The 17,986-nt window shown below is 38.3% G+C and overlaps 3 protein-coding genes across 3 annotated transcripts in view; 1 reads left to right on the forward strand and 2 right to left on the reverse strand.

Annotated features, from left to right (window-relative positions):
* On the forward strand, positions 1-5,981 carry LOC121872001 (mitochondrial pyruvate carrier 2-like). Its single transcript, XM_042374623.1, has 5 exons — positions 1-436; positions 2,069-2,109; positions 2,797-2,897; positions 5,058-5,153; positions 5,696-5,981. The coding sequence occupies exons 1-5, from the start codon at positions 352-354 to the stop codon at positions 5,733-5,735; spliced, it is 363 nt and encodes a 120-aa protein (XP_042230557.1). The 5' UTR covers positions 1-351; the 3' UTR covers positions 5,736-5,981.
* A 690-nt stretch (positions 5,982-6,671) lies between these two features.
* On the reverse strand, positions 6,672-10,532 carry LOC121871979 (tigger transposable element-derived protein 1-like). Its single transcript, XM_042374600.1, has 4 exons — positions 10,052-10,532; positions 9,637-9,892; positions 7,131-7,145; positions 6,672-6,678 (listed from the first exon to the last, which is right to left on the reverse strand). Exons 1-4 carry the CDS (start codon positions 10,530-10,532, stop codon positions 6,672-6,674), a joined length of 759 nt encoding a protein of 252 aa, XP_042230534.1.
* Positions 10,533-12,392: 1,860 nt separating this feature from the next.
* Positions 12,393-17,986, reverse strand: part of LOC121872002 (NPC intracellular cholesterol transporter 1 homolog 1b-like) — a 28,082-nt gene continuing 22,488 nt past the window's right edge. The window contains exons 16-19 of the mRNA XM_042374624.1: positions 17,660-17,835; positions 16,684-16,809; positions 14,120-14,260; positions 12,393-12,863 (exon numbers count right to left, since the gene is read on the reverse strand). Of these exons, the coding sequence (XP_042230558.1) occupies positions 12,636-12,863; positions 14,120-14,260; positions 16,684-16,809; positions 17,660-17,835 (671 nt within the window). The 3' untranslated portion in view covers positions 12,393-12,635. The remainder of the gene's footprint in view (positions 12,864-14,119; positions 14,261-16,683; positions 16,810-17,659; positions 17,836-17,986) is intronic.

Genomic DNA, 17,986 nt, shown 5'->3' on the forward strand with positions numbered 1-17,986 from the left:
CCCCTTGAAACCTGCTTACTTCAACACAACTTAATTAAATTATAACTTAAATTCTTTCCAAATTCTGGCCATATTCCGTAATACAATGGGGCTGTGGAAGTTTAAGTTATGAGTTGTGAGGCAGGTTATGTCAAGGAAGGTACTGTATACCTTCATTGACTTTGATATTACTTCCTAGATGGCGGTAGTGACCAGCGCCCCATAGTAGAGTCGCTTACAAATATTTACTTTCATTACAACAGCTGTCTCGTCGTCGACCTTGGGAGTTATTAGGGAGTGGAATAGTGAAAGTGAAGCTCTTGTGTGTATATATATATATATTACTGCTGAAGTAAGACAGGGAGCAACATCATGGCAGCCATCTACAGAGCAATTATTCGTCGGGCAGATAAATTTGTTCCTCCCAAAATGCAACCATTCTGGAACCACCCGGCAGGTTGGTCCTTGTACAGTAGTACTGTGTTGTTGTCTGTTACTACAGTGTATCATGTTACCTGCACCTAATGTTCACTTTTTGTAGTTGAAAACGGAATACATCATTTTAAGATGGGCACATAACTGTGTAGTAAGTTTATAGAGGGATCAGCACTTACTAATTGGGCTTTTCTTCTGAATTTGTCAGAATCTATTTGTTATTTCATTTAGTGGTGGCACCGTGGCTATAATATTAGGCTATTGGGCTAGGTTAGGTTAGGTTTGAGAGTTCCACCCACTAAATAACTCGTCAATGTTATGCAAAATGCTGAATGAAATTGATTTTATTCCCTAGGAATGCAATGTCACAGCCACAACCTGTGAGTTAGGTAACTTAGCTGCAATATTACGCTCACTTCTTTTTAATTGTTTAATGTACCTATACCGTAATTTTATGTGCTTTTAATAATCTGTGATGCTATTTTTTGTGCAAATGCTTTTTTAAAAAATTGTTTTACTTGACTACAGTGGTCCTACTTACCACTAATTCAACTAACTTGAGGAGATTTCTCCATAGAAGTTTAAATCTCTAACTGAGAGACTGACAAAGATGCAGGATGAATATATTTTGCATATGTGTTTTCATTTTTAAAATTTTTTTTTTAGGTTTTTCATCTACAGTATAGTCTCGATTTACGCGGATTTCCTTTACTCGATTGGTCATTTACGTGGCACCTGGCCAGACCGGCAATTATTAGTTACGCGGTACATTCCATCATTTACGCGGGAAGCGGCGCGGGCAGGGTGCGCACAAGGTCGCCCAGTCAACAAAACATTACCGAGTTCTTCACTCACCACCCACCACAGCCAGCCCAAGTCTGTGATAGTGAGGATATGGACTTTGAGGGGTTTGACAAAGAGGCCCTGCAAGCCTCTGTGGTGGATAGTGATACAGGTGATACAAGTGATACAGGTGAGGGCCAATAATCTGCCCTCTGCCTCAGAACCAACCCCCCATCCCCGTGTACCCAGCCATCTCTTCTACTAACGTAAGTGTTAAAAAACCTAATATTATTGATATTTCTCTTAAATATTAATTGTGTGTGCATACCATCATAAAATTAAGATGTTATTTTTACTACAATGTATGTATTGTGTCGGAAAAAGGGTAGTCTGGCGGTCGGCTCAGTCTCTATTTCAATTAATCTCATATGTTCTGTTATTTCGTTTACGAGTTTCTCGTTTTACGCGGACCTCCACGGGTTTAATTGACAGCATAAACCTAGATTATACTGTATAGAGGAGCAGCCTCCTAACCCTGATTACTTGAAATCAAATATTGGTTTGTTTCATAATTTTTTCTTTCACAGCTACATTCTATATTTTATCATTCATAATATGAAGAAAATTAGCCTACAAACATTAACCTAACCTAAAAAACTTGTTTTATCTTATTTCATTCATCTAAAATTAAATAACATTTTGTGGAAATAACCATTTCTACTGTCTAAACATGGCATGCATGGCAAGATTGCAATTGGCTGTTCTTAACTTAGAACGTGATGTTGATGTTTTCGCTCTTTGTTCTCGTAACTTGATCATTTGCTTGTTCTTCACTGTTGATCTGACTTACATTCTTTTGTCTGTTCCATAGGTCCCAAAACAGTATTCTTCTGGGCACCTTGCTTCAAATGGGTAAGTTTTTGCTCAAATGCTCTCTGCTTGGTAACTCAGGTAGCTAATACACTTGACAAGTTTACAGGACAAGACTCAAGGACCCACAACATTATTGGCGATGAGTTTTAAGTCTTTTGATTAGTGTAACTAACGGAACAAAATTCACCATTCAAAATAGGAGTCTGATGAGCTTGTGACATAACACTAGCATGTGTGAACCTTTTTCAGCTGTTACAAGTCAGCCATCCTAAATTAAGGCATCAACTCATTCAGTTCCAACCGCTTGGATATCCTTGATCACAGATTTTTGCTTGAGGCCTCGCAAGACCACAAAGTGTTTATTGATTTTCCAGTGTTTTGGCATGGAGTGGTAACTGGTTAAGTGTGGGTTCATGTAGGGACAGTTACAGCACCTCAGGGCCCCAGGTCCCTCAACTACATGATATATAACAGACAGGGAAGGCTTATATGGCCCGGCAGCCAACACTAACCATATATATAACCTATCAAATATTTTTAAAGGGAGTTACCTAGTAGACATGTAAATTTTTATAAACTTACAGAAACATTTAAAGGAAGAGACTAAGAAATAGTGATAGACAATAAGAGTGTTTAGCAATGTGAAGGTTAAGAATTACTCATATCTTGTTAGGAATGGAAGGTAAAAAATCATTGAGCATTAATTACATTATTTTAATTTTGCAGGGTTTGGTGATTGCTGGTCTGGGAGACTTGGCTCGACCAGCAGAGAAGTTATCAGCTTCACAGTCATCAGCTCTGGCTGCCACTGGTCTCATCTGGTCTAGGTAAGTAGTTAGGAAGATACAGTACTTCTTACAAGTTGTGCAGATTAGCAGTGCCCAGCATCCTGGATGTGTCTGTACTAGGGGCTGATTTTTCACATCTATGTGTCAGGCACTTGCCTGGCAGACAAGCTAATACTTTGAGAGGGAAAATGCACTACAGTACCTAGATGGGATTTTGTCAGGTGTTGTGTGTCCTCACCTCACTGTACATATTTAACCGGGGAGGTCTGTCAGCAGGTTGCTTGCCATCAGTGTATCAGGTAATTTATCTCTGCATTAAGCCACCAACCCACATTTCGTCAGTTGGTTTCAAGTTGTCAACATTTCAAATTAACCACAAAACTGAGAGGCTGTGGACGTGGTGAGTTACCAGCTTGGTGCTCACCTCGGCAAGACCTACCCACTAATTTTGCCTTGTCACAGATTCAAACTTGTGTCTCTTGGGTTAGTAATTAGAGCATTCCTTACCTGTCCAGTGCCCTTCCATAGCTGAAAACTGGCTTTACATGAATGTGGAACAACATATTAGATTCAGTATTACACTTTCAGATACTGATGTGTTCACATAACTGCGCGATCAAACTCCGATAATAATGCACTGTGTAAACCCAGAAAATTTAATTACAGTAAATGGACCACCTCATTCATCACTTGACAACTAGTGTTTACAGTGCACAGTACAGGGGATTTTGTATTGTGACTGACTGCTTTCTTATACCCTACAGTACTCTTGTGTAAAATGTGAAAGGAAAGTGAAATAGATGTTGCTGCCTCTGGAAGTACAGTATAAGAAGAAAAGTCTTGTTATTAATTTTTATGAAAACATTACAATAATCCCTGCCCTTCTACCTCCAACTGTGTCTCATCTACACTACTCAATTTAAGAAAATGAGATATTAATACAGTACCATATTTTTAATTTACAGCTGGGAAGAATCATTCAGGAAGCAAACTTAACATGTTATACAGCATGGTTGGGTCAAGTTTCTGGAGGAGTCATTTTTATAAAAATTTTCTCTTGTGAAACCAACACCTCAACTGGGGTCCAAGCAAGTGCTCTGTGTATCAATGTCTTGAGCGGCCCACACACACATTCAATAATATTGACTCGGTATATGATATTGACAATACTATTGTGCAATATATTGAAGAAATCAAAATTGGTTTTATTTTTATTGACAGGTTCTCAATAATATTGAATGGTTTGTGATAGCCGCAATTATATTGCTCAATATTTCGTCAGTGTGTCAGGAGGTCAACCGGTAAACATGTCGGGTTCCACAAAAAAGAACAGGAGGTTCATCTTGGAATGTATACAGCTATATCGTGAACTCCCTGCGCTGTGGAAGATGTCATTATTATCAATGCCTATTGTTATACTAATTTACTTGGTCATTGATCTTTGGAAATTATTAATGTGATATGTGCAACACCTATACATTTCCATAATGTATGCATCCTAAAAATAATTTTTTTCTTTTAATTTATATTTGTATCCTTACCTGTATATAATCTTTGAGACAAGTTTCTATTACAATTTGGCCAATTGGTTATGGTGATATAGCACTTATGAATTTCAGGTTCTCATATGTGTTTCCTGTGGCCAAGTATCGTAATGTAATTGATAGCCGCTGACGTGCTGAAACAGCTTCTTGCATCACAGTATTTCTTTTCTCAATGAGTGGGGTAAACATCTTCAGTAAGTAGTCAAAACATTCTTCATCCATTCTCAGAAAATTCTTGTAGTCTGGCTCATTTAAGCACAATTCCAATAGAAAATTTTCATGTGTGTAGTGATGTCGCTAATCCAGCCAGTTCTTCATCCAGCACTTCCTTTTGTGCCTTGTTTTCTTTTTCTTGCCCAGAGAAATTGCCAGAGCAAGAGCTACACAGGCGTCACTCAATATCCATGGTCAGTGAATGAGACCTTCACGGGGTGATGACAAGAGCACAATTGAACATTGCACCATAGTATTGAGTTATTTGTAGTTGGCAGATTTTGACAAAATATTGCGGTCAATATATTGAGTCAATATTATTGAACGTGTGTGGACCGCTTTTGTCTTAAGTTATGGAGAAGCTTGAGATGGTAACAACCTTTTAAGAATCTAGGGGTACAATGTTACTGTATCATTATAGGTATTATTGTCCATGTTGCAGGTACTCCCTGGTTATAATTCCCAAGAACTGGAACCTGTTTGGCGTGAATGTGTTCGTAGCAACGACGGGGCTTTACCAACTTTCTCGCATCTACAAGTAAGCATCATTTGAGCTTTTAATGTACTATATTGTATTTCTAATATCATTCCCTTTCTTGACTAAAATACTTTGCAAACATCGGTGCTATTTTACACAAATTTTATGAAATTTTGTATTATACAGTACTTTACCACTTTCTTGTAAGGATTTGGGCTGTAGGCAAAGGAGAGTACTTGACTGTTTTTTAAAACTAGTCATTTTTTTTTAGATGTTTTATGGGTTCTAAATATAGATTGAGGTTGGCTAATAGTGTTAGTCAGCCTTGGAGGTCAGGTCATAAATTGGGATTTCAGGATCAATCCTCTTTATAGTACGGTATTACTGTACTTCTCTCCTCACATGCACCTACCCCAGTACACCTGCACACAAAGGCAGATGTGTGTGTGTGCATCAAAATACCTCATTATTTCCACAGATAAGACTTTACTCCTATTCTGAATAATTATAATATAATTTTTTGGTTACTTGACCAGATATTCATATTTTCACCAGCAGCCATTTATATGTTGAAGTTAAACAAATCTTCTTTATTTCCTCAGACATGAAAAACAAAAGTCCAAGGCACTGAAGGAAACCTAAACTTAGTTTAGTTGGTAGTAATGGTTGATTCTCCTAAAATCAACATTAATAGATTTTGTCCACTAATTTGAGCAGATTTATAGTACTAATAATGGGTTATAGGATATTGTTTTGTCAGTGTATTATTGTATTATGACTTCATCAGCATTATGGGGAAACTAATGACAACACATAGTGATATATACATAGAATATATATTGTTTTATATATGTCTGTAAAATATTTGAATAAACCTCAAGCATTTGGTGATGAGTTTACTTGTCATCCAGTCTTTGGTATATATTATATTTTACTATAATTTCTGCCAAAGTTACCTTAAAGATTTCACTAAGGGTCTTGGACTGGAGTTAGTTTTCAAACTGAATGGTTTGTAGTTTCAGTGTTTAAGCTCACAGCAAAACAACTTAAGCCTTCTCTTCTTTTCGGGTACAGTGTCTTCTTAATAAGCGGATATGCTTAAGGACCTTGGTGTGAAGAATGTTCTAATTTTCAGATACTGTATACAGTTCGCTTTCATAAGAACCACAGTCATACTTGAATGTTGTACTTTCTACTACCTAAATTTCTTTAAGCTGAACTAAGGTTGTAGTTATGTAAACTTAATTATGGTGGGATTAAAGACTCCAGAATTGATTGTGATCATAGTTATGAAGATCCTTCTCCCTTTCCCCTGCATCTTTTAAACAACGTGCCACACACAGCAATCGATGCGTCCACTTATGGATAGGATTTACATTCCACCGTGGACGTTAAGAATAATGGAGTTTGGTTGTCAACCTTCATGATGTGAAGGAACTGCTGATGCCTCTCGTTAGTATGAAGATCTTAGGTTAAAAGATTCAGGGGGGGAACATATCTTGTTTTTTATTGACACTTCTGCAGTATTGGTGATTTTGGAAGTAATACTGTAAAGGTGGCCCTCAATTTACACAGTGGTTATATTCTTGAACAACATGTACATAGAAACCGTGTAAAACAATACTAATGGATCATAGGAAATGGGGTTAGGTTCTTGGCTCACAAGATGGCCTCGCTCATTCATCCAGCAAATAAATATATAGGCAACAAAACATTTCTTTTCACTGTATGTATGCAGTCAATTTGTTTTGGCTGTAAGCTTCAGCTACAGACAATGAACCATCACCAGTAGCAAGTCTGTCCAGCATCTCCATATTTTTAATTTAAGTCAGTGCTATTTTCTGCTTCATATGTATTACTGTATATTGTATCAGTTTATGAGCTACAGTACTTTTACCTTTTCTCCCCTTTGAAATCATGGTACAGTAAACACTTAATTAGGGCAATAAATTAAGGGTAAAGGTGACTATAGCGCATTTTTCCCAGCTGAGAAAAGATGCCCTCCTCAAAAGTTACAGCTGATTGGCTGTTGCAAACCTGTCCAATTTTGTCCTGAAATATTAATGTATTTCTAAATGAGTTTATTCATAATCGTTGGGATGACTGTTTCTGACGAGAAAGATATTAAGCTAAATTATATAAAGATACATACATTTATTATTTCAAACATAAGCACGTAGGAAGTTTATCGGAAATATTATACTGTACGTGAATTAACTGTTAAACTCGGGAAGCAAATTCACGCTTTTGGCGGATGCATTTAATATATACAGTACTTATTTTTACCAGCAATAAGGCATGCGAAGACAAATTACATATCAGTAATACTATTTTATGCAAAAACAACATTTTAAAAGATCAGAATCACATTGAAATATTACATGGCTGTGAGCAGATGTGGGAAATACGACTGCAAACAACTTCATATTTTTCCCGCCTCTGCTGACGCTATGCTCTCTCGGCTTGGCGCAGAGTCTCGGTGACTCACCACCCTCCTCCTCTCCCGCCCTCCTCCTCCTCCGCTCCCACCATACTCCTCCCCTCCTTCACTACCCACCATACACTCACTCTACCACCTACGCCCATCGGTGAATACCAATACAAACTTAGTAGTTGTATGCATTATTTCCATAAAAATGACAATGATTTTCTGTATATGTAATGTATTTCATGGGGCAAAGGGAGGCTCAGGAACATAACTCCTGTATTTTATCTATTTTTTGTGGGGAAAATTGATCCGCTTAACGTTGTTTCGTACAACTTCTCATTTTTAGGAACATAACCCCGAAGTTAAGCGAGGACTTACTGTACCATTAAGGTAGAGGGTTTGGGGCCTTTCCAAAGAGTGTTTTGTAGTATTTTGACAAATTATTTCACATATCCTTTATATATGTATTCACTATGACATAATTACTTTACTTTATAGTAAACTAATTTTCCATTAATTAATCCTCTCAAATGTGGAAAATGGCCATAAAATGGTGGTGATGAAGTTGAAAGTCAGGTAAAAAAAAAAAGCTTACACAAATATTTATTTTTTTTGCCATTTAATCTTGGCTTATAAAAATATACAATATTGGAATAAAAGAAAAATAAATAACATCCAATACTTTGATGGTAAACAGAAGTTATTAAATGATATGTAAAGGGCTGTTTTTGGTTATATTCGTCTTATGACTATCCTTGGTCAAGTTGCCTTGCTGTTTACCATTGTTGTATACCTGCACTTCTTGATGACAGTATTCAGGATCACTGGCAGGGTCCACTGACCTGATACTATTAAGATTATCCCACCCTACCTCAACTCGGGAGACAGGTCATGTGAATTGATTCCTTTGTTCTATGCCTTTCTCCCTTGCTTTGTTCTATTAGTTAGCTGAAGAGGGTCCTAGTATACCAGCTCCAAGATTTTGTCCTATTTCTCCAATGTGTGTGTTTACCAGTGTAACCATTACACTTTTGGAATATCATCTTCATATTATCAGCTCACCGCAAAATGTAAGTGTTACATTTATTTATTATTGTATTATTTACTTTATTATTACTGTCTGTACATTAAAAAAATATTTGTACAGTAATTACAAATATATTTTGTGGCAGCCAAGGACAGGTAACAGAGTATGTTTGTTGGTTGGGATAATGAGGAACAATCTTTGGAAGGTTCTGAATAAGGTGCTAAACTAAACAGGAAACGAACGAATAATCGTACACAAAAATTTGGAAACTATCGAATAATGTCAATGTACTGTATACAGTACATTACAGTGTTTTATAGTACTGTATACAGTCACTATAAAACTATAAAATAAAAAAGATGAAATGCATGGTTTTGTATGTGTGGGAAGTGAACGTCTGTATTGAGCCAGTGAGTTGTAACTGTGGCCAACTTGCACTCTCCTTACCCCTTATGTGATGTCATGGCAGACAGTCAGCAGCCACACATTTCTCTTGAGTCAACTTGGTGACTGTCCGGATGAACTGTGTACCAGTAATTGTGAGCAATAAATGAAAATAATAATAATAATAATAAAATAAGTACCGTACTGCATGTAAGAAATGGTTATTACCTTTGTGTTTGACCTTTTTATATATATATATATATATATATATATATATATATATATATATATATATATATATATATCATTTTGTATTGTGCTCATCAATGGGCGGAGTGTGTTGTGGGTAGTGGAGCGGAGGAGGATGGCGGGAGTGGAGGAAGGTGGCGAGTCACTGAGACTCGGTGGGTGCCTCCTCCCGCTCTGACTGGGATTCCTCGGCTGCTGTTTGCTCCTCAGCTGCTGTTTGCTCCTTGGCTGCTGTTTGCTCCTCCTCGGCTGCTGTTTGCTCCTCCTCGGCTGCTGTTTGCTCCTCCTCGGCTGCTGTTTGCTCCTCCTCGGCTGCTGTTTGCTCCTCCTCGACTACGGTTTGCTCCTCCTCGGCTGCTGTTTGCTCCTCCTCGGCTGCTGTTTGCTCCTCCTCGAGCTGTTGTGAAGATGCTGCTGCTGCCTTCCAGTGATGAAAAAAAGAATCCAGCATTGACTGCTTAATGTTCCTCTTCTTCTCCTTGTAGATCTCATTGTAACAAGCAAGACTGTCATCAATGTTGCGTTGAATCTCTGAGCTATGTTCTCTGTTTGGGTCGTCATCACTGAAGATTTGCAATCCTTGCTGAATCATGTTGAATGCTTCTGCCATCCTCTTGGTAGTTAGCGTTCGTTGTGTTATTTCTTCGTCGCCGTCATCTTCAACGGGACTGTATTCTGTTAGTTGTTGCAAATCCTCATTGGTGAGCTCTTCTGTATGGGATGCCAGGACTTGTTCAATATCCACTGATTCCAGCTCATGAAAGCCTGCCTCTCTAGCCAAGCTGAGGATATCCTTATTCACTGATGGGACTAAGTCCGTGAATCCCGTAAAACTGTTGACGCACTCGGGCCACAATTTTCGCCACACACCATTCAGGTAACTTTCTGAAACTTCTTCCCATGCCTTGCCAATGTTATCGATTGCATAAAGAATGTTGAAGCCCTGCCAATATTTTTGGATTGTAGGTTTATTTTCTTTGTCAGTAGTCTTTAGCAGTTGATCCATGATACACCATAAATAATACGCCTTGAATGCGGCGATAACGCCTTGGTCCATTGGCTTTGTCAGTGCTGTCGTGTTGGGAGGCAGGAAGATAACTTTAACATTGTCATGTAAGTCGTCGATATTGGGAGGATGAGCTGGAGCATTGTCAATGACAAGAAGAATTTTGAATTTTAGGTTCTCCTTGGCACAGTATTCCTTCATTGCTGGGATGGCGTACATGGCTAACCACTGGTTGAATATAGCACTGGTTATCCATGCCTTCTTATTTGCCTTGTAAATGACAGAAAGGTGTTCCTTGGGGTAACCTTTCAGGGCTCGTGGGTTGGAAGCGCGAGAAATTAGCATAGGCTTCAGCTTGAAGTCGCCAGCAGCGTTCGCGCCAAGCAGCAGCGTCACACGATCTTTTGCTGCTTTAAAACCTGCCGCTCTTTTCTCTTCCTTTGGGATATTGGTCCTATCTGGCATCCTCTTCCTCTTCCACATTAAAGACTTGCTTCGCTGAGTAGCCTCCTTCCTGGATAATGTTTTTGAATTCAGGCGGGAATATCTCGGCAGCAACCGTATCTGAACTAGCAGCTTCACCAGTCATCTTAATGTTTTGGAAGTTATAATGGTGCTTAAAACGTTGAAATCACCCTCAACTAGCCGTAAAGTTCTCTTCCTTTGATTATTCACCCTCTTCTGCCTTTAAGTCGTCAAACAAGGATTTTGCTTTATGCTGGATAGCCATAAGGCTCACAGGGGCATTGCATTGATTCTGGTCCTCTTTCCACACAGCCAGCATCTTTTCCATCTTCTCAATCACGGAACTTCGAGTACGACTTGTCTTTTTTGCACTCAGAGAACTACCACTTCCAGCACTAACCTTAATCTTGTCCATGTTAGTCCGGATAGTACGCACTGTTGTGGGGGTTAGTCCAAGCACACCAGCAATGTCCACCGCACATTCCCCTTTTTCAAAACGGGTTAAAACTTCCATTTTCGTCGCAAGGCTAATGGTCTTACGTTGCTTCTTCACAACACTAGCATCAGTAGCATTTGACGGGCGCTTGGAAGCCATTTTGAATGGTTAGAGTACAGGATTACGAGCAAAATCACTTGAACACGTAAGAACGCTGTGGAAGCCTAACAAAAACTAGCATCACTTGGGTATGCTGTGTGACGTTCCACGAGTGAGAGGTAACACTCCAAGCTGATAGAGCGCAGTGCAGCAAGACGAGAGAGAGTGATGCGCCATACAACGCAGTCCGTGACGACGCAAAAACGACGTTATATTGATTCGTCAGGACGTTAAACAAATTATTGGTATCTAAAGAGTAGCGACATTATAACGAAACAACGTTAATGGAGGCAATGTTAAACGAGGACTTACTGTACTGTATATCACTTGGACATAAACCTGAGGTGGTGAAAATCCCTTGAAATATGGACATTTAAGTTCTCTCTCTCTCTCTCAAAAAAAAAAAATTTTGGGTATCACCAGCAACCAGGCATATGGTATAGCATTGAAGTACTTGATATGCGAGTCAAGTTGAGCTGTTAAGATATTGTACACAAACTGATCCCTAAAACTATGACATATTCCTACAGAAATCAGGGGCTTATTGTATTGTTAAATAAATCAGTACAACAACAGTGCTGAAATTTAATCAGAAAATAAATGACAGATACAATCCCAAGCCATACAATATAGTTAACTATACAGGTAGTTCTGCTATAACGCGATAATTGTGTTCTTGTAAAATATCGTGTTATAGAAAATCGCGTAATAGAAATAACAGGACTTATGGAGAAAATAGGGTTAGGTGCAGATTACTCGAAATCGAAAAAATTTAGTATTTAGCCTAACACAAAGGATAGCACAGTCTAAATAAATGTTACATTCATATCTAATAATGAAATCATACAGTAAATTTAACACTTTACCTTGAAAAAATATGAATGTAACTTGATGGGGGAGAAGGGTGATTTTGAGGTTGATAACATTGAGCTTCTCTTCAAGTGTTATATCCTTTCTTTTACGATAATCACCGGGAATTCTATCATCAGAGCGCCTTTTGGAGATATTCTTCTTTACCATATTCACAGTTAATACCACAAAATTGGAGAAATAGTAAGCAAAAATCGCGTTATAGCAAACAAGCGTTCGCGTTATACAAATATTGTTCCGAATTCATAAATCGCGTTAGAGCAAATTCGCGTTATCAAAACACGCGTTATAGCAGAACTCCCTGTATCGTAATAAGGTACACAGTACTGTACTGTAGTGTAGTTGGAAAAAAATCCTGCAAGTTTCTTAGTTTAGTTAAGGCTTTGTACAATTGATAATCACCATTGAGAATCTAAACTCAACTGAATCAGTGATACAGTGTCACTGGAGGTGTAAGCGGCTGAATATTTACGAGTTACTCGTTAAAAAAAGAATTGGTTCAGACCAGCCCAGGTTAATCATTCATAAGATACAGACAGAGTCTGAGGCACCTGGGAATACATCCTGCCGTCAATTTCAATGTTCTTGGAATGCACTGTAGAGCTGTTTGAGAAGCCTCCATTGTCCTCATTCTCCGGGATAGCGTGGAGGTCTGTGTCATAAGGTGCTGGACCAACCAGACTGAGTAAAACTGGTAGAAACATCAAGCCGTGGAACACCCCGAACACAAACGCTCCAAAGAATATCTGTAACAGTGAAATAAATAATAATATGTATGGTACAAAACAAAGACTTCTTATAGAAATTCATGAGGAATTACAGTACATCTATTAGTCAAATATTTTGTTTTGAGGACAGGCAGTTCAATGCAGCCCTAAGGTATACAGAGTCCCCAGTACAGCATTGGAGCCACTATTTAAACCCAAGGTTCAAAAGGTCCTGACTCTGATAGTGTGCATCCTGGAGTATTTTGTGTTTATATTATTTATTCATTTATCAGCCATTCAGGCGATTGGTCTAGCCAATGCTAGTAGAGGAGGAAACCTGTGATGTTTGGCAGTGAGGGTCATGCTGGATAATACCCTTCTCACTTGTGTCTGGGCCAAGCAGAACTCTAACCCCTGACATAATGTTGAGAGATATGCATGTTATGGCTGTACAGTACCACCAAACTCTCAGAATCATTGATAATTTGATCTACAAATGCATGGAAAAAAAGATTCTTTCTGACTGGAAATTGGGATCTGTAAGTAATGATGTATACAGTACTCAAAACACAGGCGATCACCATTGCATGAATAATCACAGGCCAGTGAACTTAACTTGCATAGTGGGTAAAATGATAAAGAAAAACTTTCCCTCCCTCCACTCACCACACATTATTTATGCTACATTACATTATTAACAACACAGATCTGTTCATATATCTACAGTATTACAGTACTGGTACTTGTAACTCTGCTCTTTTGTATGGATCAAGGGATACATAACCCTAAAGAAAATGTGGGAATGGTAAGGGAGAGTGTTGAAAGATAAGTGTTGACAAGAAATGAAAAGATTTTTAAACAAATAGAAACATCCTACATATTATCATCTTTTTTTTCCCACACTCCTTATATCTAATTTACCTAAACATTGATTGACAATCCTTAATATTAGTTTATTATGTATGCTAAACTGAAGCTCCAGGTTTGGTCATGCTGCTAACACAATCATTAACATGTACTGTGCAGCTCCTGGACTCTGCTGATCAATTCGCATTTTATTTCTTTACATGTACAGTACAATCACGGGAAAAAGTCCTTTCATCCCTCCGTCCCATCCATGAACTCCGAGACTCAATAACCTGTGATTCCGAGACACCACACACTGTTGGGGCCATAGATTTACAGGTTCACGAGTCTGAATTTATGGATGGAATGGAAACTAACAGGACCTTTTTTTCGTGACTGTACAGGTCTAGGAATTACACTCTTGTTTTAAGATAATTTTATTTGCTTACCTTGAAGAAAGATTCAAAGACATGAGAGTCAGAGTAAGCCAGAAGGATAAAAGACAGGAAGGTTGAAAAAGAACCATTGATCACTGGAGGACCCATGTCTCGGATGGTCAGACGGACGCGTTCATCTCTTGTTCCTTTAACCTGTTGAGAATACATTTATAATGACAGATGACCCCACTATCAGATCCTCTGCATATTAAGACACTAACATGTAAACATGGTGAAACAGTCTTTATTTTGATGAAAGATTTTTTTAGTTAATAACAATGCTTTTGAAATCATCCTCTTGATGTAATGGTTATAGCAGCTCATTACATTTGTCCAAACATGTACAGTCAGAGACAAAAGTTCGCTCCCTGTGGTGAAACTGAGTCACTGGAATGAGTCTCCTAACTGACTTACCCTGACTGTTTCAACTCATTTTGGGTCGATGCTGCTTCATTTTGGGTGGGAGCGAACTTTTGACCCCGACTGTACAGAAGGTATTTCTTTGGTCTCTGTGGTCTTTCCTTCCATGAGTTTTCACAACACTCGCACTACTGCTATTCACTAGATCTTCCCTCATTTTCTACTATTATTCTGTCAGTGGTACCAAGTTATCAAGGAAGCACAGAGGTAGAGATAGGACACCCATATAAATATTTATCTCCCTTCACTGCTGTGACCATAACCTGAAGGCAAATGGGATGCAAAATTCAATCTTGACTTTGGAGTTAATGTGAGGCCTATTAAGATGTCAAATTAAATTAATCACACTGTAGACCCACATTTACTCACACTCTTCATGTAAATTACTGTACTATCTAGGTTTTTTACTGAACTTGGGCTATAGTTCAGCCTTTAGTGACTGATGTTTGTGAACCTTTCTATCTCCTGAGCACAGAGATACAGTATTTGGGGAGATATACTGTAGTCTGTCTGTCTGCTTATAGACAAGACCTTGTTCTCATAATAACTTCAGTTCTGCATTGGACTTTTTAATAAAATTTAATTTGCACAACTTTTTTAGGTATAGGAAGAAACTTGCAGATTTTGGTAGACATAATATCTGAGGTCAAGGTTACTCGAGGTCTATTCTGTTATAATTTAAGTTTTACAATGTTTGCTATCTTTATGAACTGTCTCTATGAGCCTCTGAATATTTTATGTCCCACCCTACTGATTGATTTATCAGAATCTTCCTCGGCCTCGCACTCCCACAGATGTTTACAGTAGAACGTCGATTTAAAGCGAATCAATTTAAAATTGTTGATTTAAAGCGACACCCACAATTAAGGACACCATATCAATTTAAAGCGAATCTTTCCTATTTTACACGAGTCAAATCTGGCGCGTCATATGGAAATACACATTATTTTAAGTTTCGCGCCTGATGTTTCCCGCCAAACACCTCTCTGGGCACGCTACAAGGCTGCCCGCCACCCTCCCACACCCTCCGGCATCCTCAGTTCTCGCGCCAACACTCTAGTGAAAGGACATAGTGTGTGAGACACTATCTCCTACCACGGGCATCAACCATCACCACTATGTCCAAGAGGCCAGCTACTACATCAATAACTATCCTAAAGGCCAAGAAATGAAGGCAAGCAATTACATTGGAGCAGAAAATCAAGGTGCTGGAAGTACTGCAGCTAGGAAATAATGCTTCAAGTGTGGGATGCCAATTTGGACAGTGGTGTGGATAATGAGCTGGTCGAGTTCGGCTCTGCATCTTCAGAGGATGAATTGCCTAACTAAAGTTTAGTGAAAATCTATTTTTGATTGCATAAAGTAATTAAAAACTAAGTTGAGAGGAAAGTGAAAGTGCTTGGTAAGTCAGGCGAGCGGTGTGTGGCACCAGCGCGACCACCCTCTCACATCAGCTGATCGCTAGTAAACAGACCATTTCGTGTCCCATAATTTTAGCTGTGTTGATTATGAGTGTTTGTTTTAGCATAATACTACAAAAAACAATGTTTTATTTATTTTAGGAGATGGGCTGAGGTGCATCTGGGTAGACTCAGTTTTTTAGTATTTTGTTTTTCTCTCAAGTACTAAACTAAATTATTCCATTGAAACAACACTTTGATTTTTTGCAAATTCGATTTACAGCGAACTCTCTTGGAACATATCTTGCGTTATATCGACGTTCTACTTTATAATGTTGATATAAGTTGAGCATTACTATCCTTAATAATACAAAGTCTTTGTTTAACAACATCATTGATTCTAGGCTCAATTGTTGTACTGTATTTCATCCACTCATACAAGTATTCAAAATGACTAGAAGGCGCCTAAGATGATCTCAAGTGACTTAGGTGTTCATAACGACTCAGAGTTTCTCACGAGTGTTAATAATGGCTCACTTCTGTTTCCTGAACATCTATCTTCTTCACTTTTAGTGTACCATTTATCTCACCCTTACAAATCCTTTGACTTTCTCTCCTACATTCACCTTTGAATTATAAACTACAGAATTTGTATCAATCTTTCCCTTCCTGTTCTCTTAATACTGTATGGCATTCCTTACCACTTGAGCACACCCTGATTGGCTGGCTCTGTCCTACATTACTTTCTTGACATACCTGCTGAAAATGCAAAGCAATGTGCGCTGAGTAATCAACACAGAGACCAATACAAAGGACCAGGTTGATGCAGGTGACAATGTCAATAGTTAGGTCCCACCATGTCATCAGAGCCATCACATCCACCTGGTAGCAAATATCAAGTATCTGAATCAGTAGAACAGCAATAATACTGTATTACATATACTGTAGTACCTCCCAAATTTTTAGGGTTTGAAAAATTTGGAGAACTTTTTTTCAAAATTTAACGAGGACATATACATATCAGTTCCGTGTCAACCCAACCTCCATCAGCTAAGTTATTGAAGTTTGTCTGGTTCATTTTCATAATTTGCATTTTTTGCAGCAAGGGTGATTAGCCAAATTTACATACCTGTTTCTTGGTTTCTTTAAGTTCTGAACTTCAGCATTTTGTATGTACAGTACTGACAAATGATGATCAGCCATGTCATGATTTGGACAGGGTTGAGTCAACAGGGGGGTTTAACTGAGTGGGGGTTGGGTTGATGGGTATGAGTTGAATGGGGATTGAGCTGACGGATTGAGTTGATCGACCACACATATACCTGTAGTGGTCTGCCTTCCACATTAATGTCCCAGCTCAGTCAAACACAACTGCAACTCAATGATTCAACACTAGCATTTAATTATTATCTCCAAAAAAATTTATATTATCTTCTTGGGGGGGACCCCTAAAATAGTTCTCTGACAATACTACAGCAAGTTAAGTTCACTATTGCAAACAAAGTGGCAAAGGAATTTATTGTACAGTTTGTCATCACTGCTATCAGACAATATTGGTAGACACTTTGTCCTCATTATTACTGTTGTTAAGCACTTACATGATTTAGCCATGAAAAACCATAGATGGACTAAATGATTTAAATGTATCGGTCATCATTGAACTTAACTTTTTGTAGAGTAAGTCGTGAAATGAAACTAATTATGTGAGCAAAAAAAGAGCAGTAAACCATACCAGGGTGAGTACAACACATATTAGCACATAAATGGAGCTCATAATATTGGCCAGCAACACCAGTGTCATGAGGAACACAGCCACCATCGCCAAGCTTAAGTTCCGTAAGAGTTCCACTGTAATAATTTTGTCTGTTTCATAGCTGCTGTACATCACGGCAATTGGGGCAGCAAAGTCTGCAACATGAAATATACCAAAATTAATTATTGGAATACCAATACGCAGTATACAGTACTATAGATTATTGATTTAATACACTAATTTGTGGTGAAATACTGTAGTACTTGCTAGAATAAAATTGAAAATATTTGCCTCTAGGTTTTAGGG

The sequence above is a fragment of the Homarus americanus genome, unplaced genomic scaffold (assembly GCF_018991925.1).
Source record: "Homarus americanus isolate GMGI-L3 unplaced genomic scaffold, GMGI_Hamer_2.0 scaffold51476, whole genome shotgun sequence".
Taxonomy (NCBI): domain Eukaryota; kingdom Metazoa; phylum Arthropoda; class Malacostraca; order Decapoda; family Nephropidae; genus Homarus; species Homarus americanus.